Source organism: Chlorocebus sabaeus, chromosome 23, assembly GCF_047675955.1.
Source record: "Chlorocebus sabaeus isolate Y175 chromosome 23, mChlSab1.0.hap1, whole genome shotgun sequence".
Classification (NCBI taxonomy): domain Eukaryota; kingdom Metazoa; phylum Chordata; class Mammalia; order Primates; family Cercopithecidae; genus Chlorocebus; species Chlorocebus sabaeus.
In genome coordinates, this window is record NC_132926.1 from 27,319,852 (window position 1) to 27,332,251 (window position 12,400).

At 43.2% G+C, this 12,400-nt stretch overlaps 1 protein-coding gene across 2 annotated transcripts in view; it reads left to right on the top strand.

Moving 5' to 3' along the window:
* Nucleotides 1-9,920, top strand: part of GEMIN5 (gem nuclear organelle associated protein 5) — a 49,502-nt gene extending 39,582 nt beyond the window's left edge. For both annotated transcript variants that reach the window (XM_008015111.3, XM_008015110.3), the window contains exons 24-28: nt 1,418-1,669; nt 5,222-5,384; nt 6,000-6,501; nt 8,324-8,420; nt 9,023-9,920. In XM_008015111.3, coding sequence (XP_008013302.1) covers nt 1,418-1,669; nt 5,222-5,384; nt 6,000-6,501; nt 8,324-8,420; nt 9,023-9,190 — 1,182 coding nt within the window. In that variant the 3' untranslated portion in view covers nt 9,191-9,920. The remainder of the gene's footprint in view (nt 1-1,417; nt 1,670-5,221; nt 5,385-5,999; nt 6,502-8,323; nt 8,421-9,022) is intronic.
* Nucleotides 9,921-12,400: the final 2,480 nt, after the last annotated feature.

Genomic DNA, 12,400 nt, shown 5'->3' on the forward strand with positions numbered 1-12,400 from the left:
ACATATCACTGCCTTTTTGACACATCAAAACAGATTAAAGCATTGGCACTTACCTAGTTTCTAAAACATGTAAACATTTGATTCATTTTAGATAACTTTGTCAGATACTAACAGAGGTTTTTTGGGTTTTTTTGGTTTTGTTTTGTTTTTTGTTTTTTGTTTTGAGACGGAGTCTCGCTCTGTTGCCCAGGCTGGAGTGCAATGGCCAGATCTCAGCTTACTGCAAGCTCCGCCTCCCAGGTTTACGGCCTTCTCCTGCCTCAGCCTCCCGAGTAGCTGGGACTACAGGCGCCCGCCACCTCGCCCGGCTAGTTTTTTTGTATTTTTTTTAGTAGAGACGGGATTTCACCGTGTTAGCCAGGATGGTCTCGATCTCCTGACCTTGTGATCCGCCCGTCTCGGCCTCCCAAAGTGCTGGGATTACAGGCTTGAGCCACTGCGCCCGGTCTACTAACAAGAGTTTTTTTAAGTTCTTTGTTCCCTAGCAGAGTACGGGGACTAAAGATGGTTTTTAGCTGAATATTTAGAGCCCAAGGAACATGGTACATGGGGAGGTAGCTTTCTGGGAACAGCAGAATAAAAATGGAGGCGACAATAGGACACCCTAAAAGATAATGCCACTGAGCATTATTTAGAAAATGACTAAGTCCAGAGAGATTTTAATTTATCCACAAAGTTTCCAGAATGACTGTTTAGCGTTTTAGTTTTTCTCTTAAACAGCATCCTTAACAAAGCAAGAAAACCTAATAAGCATATGCTAAATATTTTGATAAGGGCTGTTTTGGCTTTGTGGAACAGAGACTCTTCCAAGCTTAACTGAGAAGATACTGTTATAGGAGTATACAAGGAATCTCATGGCAACTAAAAATGTAGTGAAAATAAATTTTCTAGGCCTTTTCTCTGTGCTTCTGTTTTCTTCCCTCCCAGCCGATTTCCTCTATTAAAACTATTTGGACATGGCTCCTAATGCCTGTCCCAGCTCTTGGATCTACAAAGCTTGTCTATTCCAGCAGCTTTGGCCCATTATGCTTTTATTCCTGAGTCCAAAGTTTGGTCAGGGAGAAAGAACCTGATGAGCCCAGCCCATCTTTCCTCAAACTAGGCTACAGACCTTAAGTGGCTGGTCTGTGTGTGCTTAAGTCATTGTGGGTAGGGCTACAGTTGGGATTCCGTGTCATAAAAATGGTTTCTTGAGCTCCAAGGATAGATTTCCCCCAAAAAGGGACCTGGGAAGTGTCTTTCAGATCGCCCCCTTTGTCCCTTTTCATGCATGACTCACAGGGGCAGGTAGCTCACTAATGTGCTTTGGTTGCTGCAGATACAAAGGGAAATACTTCGAAGGACTCAGAAGAGCTCTCGAGATCCCCCGAGTGCCTTCCCTGTGTAACAGTTCCTCTTCCTTGTTGTTGTGTTCCAGGGTCAGAGGTTGGTGTTTTGCCTTCTGGAGCTACTGTCCCGGCATCTGGAGGAAAAGCGGTTTTCAGAGGGCAAAAGCTCCTCCTCTTACCACACTTGGACCACGGGCACAGAAGGGCCTTTCGTGGAGAGGGTGACTGCAGTGTGGAAGAGCATCTTCAGCGTTGACACCCCTGAGCAGTATCAGGAAGCCTTTCAGAAGCTGCAGAACATCAAGTACCCATCTGCTACAAATAACACGCCTGCCAAACAGGTAAGCCATCTGTACCAGCTTTTGACATTTATCACTCAGTGGTAAGACTTCCTTAATTCCATGTCTGTCGTAACAGGGAAACAAGCAGAATACCGGATTGTGTTTCAGAAAAGGCTAAGGCATGCCCACACCACCTGGAAAGATCCCTTCAGACTAATCAAAGCCCTTTAACTTTAAAGTTAGTATTAGATCAGTATTCCCTTTTATCGTTTTCGTTTTTTTTTTTATTATTATTATTTGTTTTGAGACAGAGTCTTGCCCTGTCGCCCAAGCTGGAGTGCAGTGGCATGATCTTGGCTCACTGCAACCACCACCTGCTGGGACATGGGGTTCAAGAGATTCTCCTGCCTCAGACTCCCAAGAGCTGTGATTACAGTTGTGCGCCACCACACACAGCCACTACTTTCCTTTTCTAAAAAAAAAGTCTAAAAAATATAGAAAAGCAGAATAATGTAATAACCCATCAACCAGAACTAACAGATGTTCACATTTTGTCATTTTTACTTTGTTAGGGTTTTCTGGTTTCATTTTGTATTTTGATTTGAGGACTTTATAAAATAAACACAGTACAGTAAAGTTGAAGTCCTTTCTTGTTCCTTTCCTCAGCCCTTCACTCCTTCCCAGCTCATAATAGGCAACTCCTGTGTCAGTGCCACATGTATTGTTTTGCAGTTTGCTTATTTCAGAGGCTGTTGTTTGTAAAATCTATCCATGTTAATAAAAAGAGATCAGTTGATTTATTTTAACTGCTGTGTCTGTTTTGTGAATATATCTACTTCTTTTTTTTTTCTTTGTAGAAACTGGGTCTCACTGTTATCCAGGCTGGTCTCGAACTCCTCAAGTGATCCTCCCGCCTCAGCCTCCCTAAGTACTGGGATTGCAGGCATGAGCCACTGTGCCTGGCATAATTCTTTCCCTCATTTCAAAATGAGGGAACATTATGATATTTATGAGGAACAAGACTTCTCAAATGGTATATACTTTGAAAAACAGTTGGACAGTTTCATTATTTTTTTTTTCTTTTTTTTTTTTATGAGACGAAATTTCGCTCTTATTGCTCAGGCTGGAGTACAATGGCATGATCTCTGCTCACTGCAACCTCTGTCTCCCAGGTTCAAGTGATTCTCCTGCCTCAGCCTTCCAAGTAACTGGGATTATAGGCATGCGTCACCACGCCCAGCTAATATTTTTTAGATTTTTACTTTTTTTTTTTTTTTTAGATGGAGTCTCACTCTGTCACCCGGGTTGGAGTGCAGTGGCATGATCTTGGCTCACTGTAACCTCCGCCTCCCAGGTTCAAGCGATTCTCCTGCCTCAGCCTCCCAAGTAGCTAGGATTACAGGCACCTGCTGCCATGCCTGGCCAATTTTTTGTATTTTTAGTAGAGACGGAGTTTCACCATGTTGGCCAGGCTGGTCTCGAACTCCTGACCTCGTGGTTTGCCCACCTCGGCCTCTCAAAGTGCTGGAATTATAGGCATGAACCACTGCAGCCGGCCTATTTTGTAGATTTTTAGTAGAGACAGGGTTTCACCATGTTGGCCAGGCTGGTCTTGAACTTCTGACCTCAGGTGATCCACCTGCCTCGACCTCCCAAAGTGCTGGAATTATAAGCGTGAGCCACCACCCCCGGCCAGGCAGTTTCTTATAAAGTTAAACATGCAAATGCCCCATGTCCCAGCAGTTCTACTACCTAGAAATTCCACTAAAACAGTGAAATCAGATGGCCACACAGACTTGTGCACAAATGTGTACAGCAGCTTAGCGCACAATAGCCAAAAACTAGAAACAAACCAAATGTCCATCAACTGATGAATGGATATGCAAACTGTTGTGTCTATGCAGTAAAATACTATACTGTGTAACGATAAAAAGGGCCAGGCTTGGTGACTCACACCTGTAATCCCAGCACTTTGGGAGGCCAACGCAGGTGGATCGCTTGAGCTCAGGAGTTCGAGACCAGACTGGGCAACATGGCGAAACCCCGTCTTTACTAAAAATACAAAAATTAGCCGGGTGTGGTAGCACAAGCCTGTAATCCAAGGTACTAGGGTGGCTAAGGCAGGAGAATCATTCAAATCTGGGAAGCGGAGGCTGCAGTGAGCCAAGATGGCACCACTGCACTCCAGCCTGGGTAAGAGAATGAGACGCTGTCTCAATAAAAGATCAAAGTGAAAAGGAACAGCTGGGTGCAGTGGCTCACGCCTATAATCCCAGCACTTTGGGAGGCCGAGGCGGGCAGATCACGAGGTCAGGAGATCGAGACCATCCTGGCTAACATGGTGAAACCCCGTCTCTACTAAAAATACAAAAACATTAGCCGGGCATGGTGGCACACGCCTGTAGTCCCAGCTATTTGGGAGGCTGAGGCAGGAGAATGGTGTGAACCCGGGAGGCGGAGCTTGCGGTGAGCCAAGATCACACCACTGCACTCCAGCCTAGGTGACTGAGCAAGACTGTCTCAAAAAAAAAAAAAGGAACAAATTACTGCCACACAGATAATATCGGTGTTAGCTGGGCGTGGTGGCAGGCATCTGTAGTCCCAGCTACTCAGGAGACTGAGGCAGGAGAATGGCGTGATCCCAGGAGGCCGAGCTTGTAGCCAAGATCATGCCACTGCACTCCAGTCGGGGCGACAGAGCGAGATTCCATCTCAAAAATAATAGTAATATCGGTGACTCTCAAAAGCATTAAAGATACAAAAGACCGTATACTCTGTGGTTCCATTTATGTGAATTCTAGAAAAGAAAAAATTAAAGTGACAAAACAAACAGTTCAGTGGTTGCCAGTGGGGTGGGGCTGGGAGATGGCCTGCAGAGGGGCCGGAGGGCATATCTTCAGTGGATGAAAATGTTCTGTCTTGATTTTGCTGGTAGTTATGGAGCTATATATGCTTCTCAGAACTTACCAAACTAAATACTTAAAATTGAGTACATTTTTCTTAGTTGTACTCCAAGCTTTGTTTTATTTTGTTTTGGGTTTTTTTTTTTTTTTTTTTTTTTGAGGCAGAGTCTCACTCTGTCACCCAGGCTGGGGTACAGTGGCACAATCTGGGCTCACTGCAACCTCCACCTCTCCAGTTCAAGCGATTCTTCCGCCTCAGCCTCCCGAGTAGCTGGGATTACAGCCTTGCACCACCATGCCTGGCTAATTTTTGGGTTTTTTTTAGAGATGGGGTTTCACCACGTTAGCCAGGCTAGTCTTTGAACGCCTGACCTCACGTGATCCACTCGCCTCAGCCTCCCAAAGTTCTGGGATTACAGGTGTGAGCAACTGCGCCCAGCTTTTATTGTGCTTTTGATTACAGCTTTTAGTTCCAGAAGCTAAATATTAAATGCAAATGTAAAGGTGTTTTCTCAGTGTGAACAGACTTTAACACCGGGACGTAGGTGTTGCTGTGCAGCTAGACATGGGTGGCGGAAACAAGAGGAACTTTCTTAAGTGTGAATTGTGTGTACTTGTTTCCAAATGCGGTTCACAGGAACAGTTTGGTGGCATCCTCTGTGCCTACCGTGGGAGGATGTTTACCTCAGACTCTGGCTTCTCTCTCCAGCTCCTGCTTCACATTTGCCATGACTTGACCCTGGCAGTGCTGAGCCAGCAGATGGCCTCCTGGGACGAGGCCGTGCAGGCACTCCTTCAGGCAGTGGTCCGGAGCTATGACTCGGGGAGCTTCACCATCATGCAGGAAGTGTACTCAGCCTTTCTCCCTGACGGTAAATGACTCCCCCCTGCCTGAGGCACACCCTTTAGTGGACAACTTCACCACCACTAGTGGTGTGGCACTGGGAGTACCTAAATTCTTAAAAGATGGAGATTGGCCAGCTGTGTCATTTCAGTAGAAAGTTTGGATTCTCTTACCCAAGCTTTTAAGAATAACTATACTGTTTCCTTTACCTGGCCCTACCCTCTTACTGCCTCCTGTCCACTTTCCACACAGTTTAAGGGAGAGAGAAATAGGAATGTAGTTACATGTTAGTAAGAACAGCAAAAAGATTTACCTTCCTTGGGCTGCACAGTCACTGAACTAAATCATTGTGATTTTTCAGAGAGAGGGTGTGATCTTACTTCAGTCATTGTGGCCCCAGAGCCTTCAGTAGGACAAATGGACTCTATCATGCTTTGAATGACTCCTAGGATGTAGTAATGAGAACATTGTCCCAAGACAGGAAATGTTTAGCCTCCAGTTGGCTTTTGGTGGAAAGGCATGTGGCCCCGTGGATCACACTGTTCTTTTTCCTGGGGTCTGCTTCTTGGGTGATAGGGCAGGAAGCCAGATTTCTGGCAACTAGAGAAATGCATGACCCAGTATCTTTTTTCTCTTTTCCTAGGCTGTGACCACCTAAGAGACAAATTGGGTGACCGTCAATCCCCTGCCATGCCAGCTTTCAAAAGTCTGGAGGCCTTTTTTCTTTATGGGCGTCTGTATGAATTCTGGTGGTCTCTCTCTAGGCCTTGCCCAAATTCCAGTGTCTGGGTAGGGACTGGTCACAGAACACTCTCTGTTGAGGCAAGCCAGCAGTTAGACACTGCCAGCACTGAAGAAACTGACCCTGAAACTTCTCAGCCAGAGCCAAACAGACCCTCGGAACTAGACTTGAGACTCACAGAAGAAGGTGAGCGAATTCTGAGTACTTTTAAGGAGCTCTTTTCAGAAAAGCATGCCAGTCTCCAAAACTCACAGAGAACTGTTGCTGAAGTCCAAGAGACCTTGGCAGAAATGATCCGCCAGCACCAGAGGAGTCAACTCTGTAAATCCACAGCAAATGGTCCTGATAAGAATGAACTGGAAGTAGAAGCAGAGCAGCCCCTCTCCAGTTCTCAGAGCCAGTGGTAAGTACTGAGGCAAGTGCAAGATGGAATGAAAAATGACCCTGCTGGCTAGGAACAGTGGCTCGTGCCTATAATCCCAGCACTTTGGGAGGCTGAAGCAGGAGGATCACTTGGCCCAGGAATTTACCACCAGCCTGGGCAACAAAGTGAGACCCTGTCTCTACAAAAAAAAAAAAAAAAAAAAAAAAAAGGCCAGGCACAGTGGATCACGCTTGTAATCCCAGCACTTTAGGAGGCTGAGGTGGGCGGATCACTTGAGGTCGGGAGTTTGAGACCAGCCTGGCCAACATGATGAACCCCATCTCTACTAAAAATACAAAAATTAGCCAGGTATGGTGGCACATGTCTGTAATCCCAGCTACTTGGGGAGCTGAGGCCAGAGAATCACTTGAACCTGGGCTGCAGAGGTTGCAGTGAGCCAAAATCACACCAATGCACTCCAACCTGGGCATCAGAGGGAGACTTCATCTCAAAAAATACAAATAAAATAACCAGGTGTAGTAGCATATACCCTGTAGGTACTTAGGAGGCTGAGGCAGGAGGATCACTTGAGACCAGGAACTCAAGTTCAGCCTGGGCAACATATTGAGACCCTGTCTCTAGAAAAATTAATTTTTAAAAATTAGCCAGTTGTGGTGGCATGCACTTGTAGTCCTGGCTACTCAGGAGGCTGAGGTGGGAGGATCACTTAAGCCCAGGAGTTCGAGGCTGTAGTGAGATACGATTGTGCCACTCACACCAGCCTGGTTGACCCTGTCCGTACAAAAAAAAATTAAATTAAATTTTAATAAGCCAGGTGACAAAGGAATTTTATTTATAAAATGAGAAAAAAGTTACCCAGGCAGTGGCACATGTTCTCAGGACCTCCTGGGGGCTGTGTCATGGGCAAAAGTTTAAATTTTAAAAAAATTTAAAAAATAAAAGATAAAAGTTACCCAGGCATAACAAAAGATAATTTGTTATTCAAGGGCAAAGGGCTTGAATAGATATTTCTCTAAAAAGCCAGTAAGCACAGGAAATGATGCTCAATATCTGATCATTAGGGAAATGCAAATCAAAACTACAGTGAAGTAGCACTTCATAGCCATTAGACTACTATCAGAGAAGCAGAACAAGTATTGGGGAGGATGCAGAGACGTTGGAACCCTTGTGCCTGTGAGTGGAAATGTAAAATGATGCAGCCACTGTGGAAAACAGTATAGCAGCAGTTCCTCCAGAAATGTAAAATAGAATGACCATAGGATCCAGCACTTCCACATCTGGGTATATACCCAAAAGAATTGAAAGCAGAGTCTGAAATATGTGCACACCTGTGTTCATAGCAGCATTATTCATAATACCCAAAACATGGGAGCAACCTAAGTATCCACTGACAGGTGAATGGATAAGCAAAATGTGCCGTATCTATATGATGGAATGTCATTCAGCCTTACGAAGGAAGGTCGTTATGCTGAGTGAAATAAGCCAGTCACGAAAAGACATACACTATATGACTCCACTTGTATGAGGTACTCAAAATAGTTAAAATCATAGAGACAGAAAGTAGAATGATATTGACAGGGGCTAAGGGAAGCAGAATGAGAAGTTACTGTTTAATGGGTATAAAATTTCAGTTTTACAAAACGACAAGAGTTTTGGAAATGGGTGGTGAAGATGTTTTTCACAACATTATGAATGTATTTAAAACCGCTGAACTATATATTTTTAAATGGCTAAAATGGTAAGCTTTATGTTATATACATTTTACCACAGTAAAATCAATGGGAGAAAAATGTTACCCAGGGCAAGACAAACAACTTACACCTTTTATTTTTTTCACTAGTAAAGAAGAAAAAAATGAGCCACTTTCTCTGCCTGAATTAACCAAAAGGCTTACAGAGGCAAATGAGAGAATGGCGAAATTTCCTGAGAGCATTAAGGTAAGAGTTAAAGAAGTTCATTTGGTAAAGCATCACTTTTTGTGTTATCACTTGACTATACCACATTCTTATAGGTCAGCTACCTCTCTGTTCAGTTTCTAAAATCTCTACCCATTCATATGAGCTTAAGAATTTAGAATCCAATTACTTTGGTTAGCTAGGATGTTTTGTGAGAGTAGAATTATTGATCATACAAGTAATTTTATACCTCAGTCTTCAGAGAAACTAAATAAATGTAATAGGTAAGAAGTAAAATTTAGATTGGTGCCATGTATTAGACAGCTTACAGATGGACAAGTCTTTTTGGCTGTGGGCCCAAATAGTAATAGAAGCACCATTTTTAAGGGTTGATTTGCATAGTGCTGTAGAAAGAGATTGTGCCATTGAGAAGGACATCCCAGCAACCATCCCAGTTTTGAGTGTCATTTCTCCTTGGAGTAACCATTGAAGAGAAAGACAGGACATTGCCTTAGGAGAGAGCTGGATCAGCTGTGTCCAAGAAGTGTCTATAGATGAACCTGAGTCACTGGTGCCTTCTGTGAAGGTGTTTGTGGCTCTTTTGCAAATGCTTCCTTATTCATCCTCATGTCATCATATTTCAGGCCTGGCCCTTCCCAGATGTGCTGGAGTGCTGCCTCGTCCTGCTTCTCATCAGGTCCCACTTTCCTGGGTGTCTGGCCCAGGAAATGCAGCAGCAGGCCCTAGAGCTCCTTCAGAAATACGGCAACACGAAAACTTACAAAAGACACTGCCAGACCTTCTGCACGTGAATTTTTACACACCTTGAAGAAACTGCCAAATTGAAAATGTTGACACCTTTCACCTCTGCAGTTCCACCTCACCAGACATTCACTCTGGTCCCTAGCTGTTTTTGCGGTAATCCAAATGAATACAAACGAGGATTAAGTTTGAATCAACCCTGCCTACCCACAGACACAGTGGATCTGACTTTAGACTCAATTGTGGTCTCCTGCTGGAGGGAAGATCATGTAAAGCCCGCAGTAGTTATTCAGAACTAATACCTGCAGAGTGTTGGTCATCTCTACAGCCTTAGGCAGGTTTCATCCAAAGAGGAGAAACTTCTGTCATCACCCAAAGTGTTACATGCTTAAAACACAAGCTACCTTTATAAATACTTCATCTGATCAGAAATGTGTCATGCTTGTTTGAGATGGAGTTGCTGCATTTTAGGACTATTGATACTATCTTTTTTAAAATTGTTTTTATAATATTTAATTTGAAAGCGGAGACCCTTCTCTCTCTCCTCTTTCATAGATTGAAGTTTGAATATGAAATAGGCCTTAACCATCATGTTGACTCTCCTGTCAGAATTTTAGGTTGGAAATTTGGTTTTATTCTTTTATGTAATTGCTTATTTGAACAGATCATTTACTAAAGCTTTAGAAGAAGTGATTCAAATGTGTGTTTTCCCTTCAGTTTTATAACAGATGTATCGATGGCAGTCAAATAGCTCAGGAATAAATTACTGTTTCAATGGTTTTTAAACTTTTCTTGGATCATAGGATCCTTTTGAGAATCAGATTAAAGCCAAAGATACTCTTTGGAGAAAAATACTTGTTCCTAATTTTGCATAGATGACCTTTGGATTTTTGGACTCTGACAATTGGGACCCTAAATACTATTTAATTGTAAATCTTTTTTTCCTCCTCCTTGGTTATTTAAACAGTTGAACAGTATCAGGAACAGATGTTTCTGTAATGTCGCAGTTGCTAGGATGGGAAAATCAGAGTCTGGCATGGGTGTGGGAAGGAATACGCCTTTCACATAATTGAACTGTTTTATCTAGGATTCATTGTGAAGGCTTTTCTGCTCACGTTTGTAGTTTATTTTTCAGTTAATTCCTAGGATTGGGATTGGGACAGCAAGAATGAAATTCATTTACAGGGAGTCCCAGGAAGGAAAAAGTTTAAGGCGGTTTTCAAAGATGTGTATGTGCCTAGCATTACAGTTTAATAAACTCTACAAAGGGAAATACTGTAGAATTTAGATCCTCACAGTTCTTCATACAGTTAAGTGAACTTTAGGAAGATGATGCTTTGTTACTAGAGGTGGAGAATCTTTCTTGATTGCAAAGATATAAATAGGCATGGCTAGGTAGAAAACTGGACACCAGTTCTACAAACTGCTAAAATGAACTTTGCTTACAGAGGTGGAAAAAATATATAGTCCGTTCCACTTGAGTAAAGAGTGATATTGTTAAACTAGAATTCTAAATTCCTTTATGATCTGTCGGAAGCATTACCTGTGGGTAGAAGGGTCCTGCTCACTCCTCAGTTACTGCTTTGGTAAGAACAAGATTTACTATTTGAGTCCGGGCGGGGTGGCTCATGCCTGTAATCCCAACACTTTGGGAGGCCAAGGCAAGTGAATCACTTGAGGACCGGAGTTTGAGACCAGCTGGGCAGTATATATGGAGGCAGTATATATTTGAGACCAACATTTGGCAGCATATATGGAGGGGCCGAATTGCACTCAGTTGCCTGGTGCTATGGTGCAAACCTATACTCTAGATACTATGGAGGCTGAGGCAGGAGGATTGCTTGAAGCCAGGAGTTCAGGGCCAGCCTGGGCAACATAGCAAACTCCCATCTCTATAAGTAATAAATAAAATTTTTAAAATAAATTATGGCCAGGCACAGTGGCTCATACCTGTAATCCTAGCACTTTGGGAGGCCGAGGCAGGCAGATCACGTGAGGTCAGGAGTTCAAAACCAGCCTGGCCAACATGGAGAAACCCCATCTCTACTAAAAATACAAAAATTAGCTGGGCGTGGTGGCACATGTCTGTAATCCCAGTGTTGGAAATAAGAGCTCGAAGTCGCAAAGAAAACGAGCACTCAAAAGACTTCTCAGCAAGGCAAATTTACTTCTGCAGAAGGGTGCTGCCTGCACCAGTCACAGTCGCAAGAGCACACTAAACAAAGGAGAAGGCTTTTTGTCCCTAACGCAACTTCTGTTTCTGTGTCCCTTCCCCATTGGCTGAAGTTGGACCACACAATTTAAGCTAGCCCGATTGGCTAAAACTTGGAATTTTTCCAAATAGGGTGGACAGGGGAGAAGGGGTAGGAGTGGTAAAACTTTTCCAAATAGGGTAAACTTAAACCTTTAAACACATAACTTGTAAAGAAAGGAGGGGAGGAAGGGATTGTCCATTAAGGCATGTTTGGGCATGTTTAGGCACAGCAAAGATGGAAAGGCTTGTTTAGGGAACAATAATTTATCCTTTCTAGCAATGTGAAACATTAGTTGCTAAAAGGAACAAGGAAGTTTGAAGAGGAATTGATTGATTGGCAAATTTCCCCCTCTTGGTAGTTCTTCCTCTTCAAGTCTCCTTAACATATCTTGACTTTATTGTTCCTCTTGTCCACTTAGGAATAGGAGCTTATCTGAGTAGGGTGGGGGATAAGCAAGAGGGGTTTTGGGAGAGCGTTTCCTATGAGTCTTTGCACTAATCCACAAATACAGGGTATAATGCAGCAACCTAAAAGAATAAATATACCTATAACAATGGCAAGGGGGGTAAAGATTGAGGTTATGAGTCCCTTCCATTTTCCAAACCATTTCTTCATGAGGTTAGAGAAGGGGTCATACTCCAGAATTTTTGGCCAATTCGTTTGCTAGGGTGGTAAGGCCTTTTATAGGGCTTTTGTAATTGTTCCATTGGGGGCTATATTGTTGCAGATAAAAGTACAGCATTAGACTCCAATCATGATACAGACCCCAACCTTCTCAGCTAATATCATGTCCAGGGCTATTCAGTTTCCCAGGCCATTTGGCTGGTAGGGCCTAATTGTTCAGCTATTCCTTTAATGGCATCCCTAGTATAATTAACAAACCATTGTTGATTATAGTTAATGTAATTTATCCAGTCTACATTTTTGTTTGCAGTTACCATGAGAACAATATAGATTCAAATACTGTGGCTATTTGATTTTGGGCTTTAAACTAATTTGGTAGCC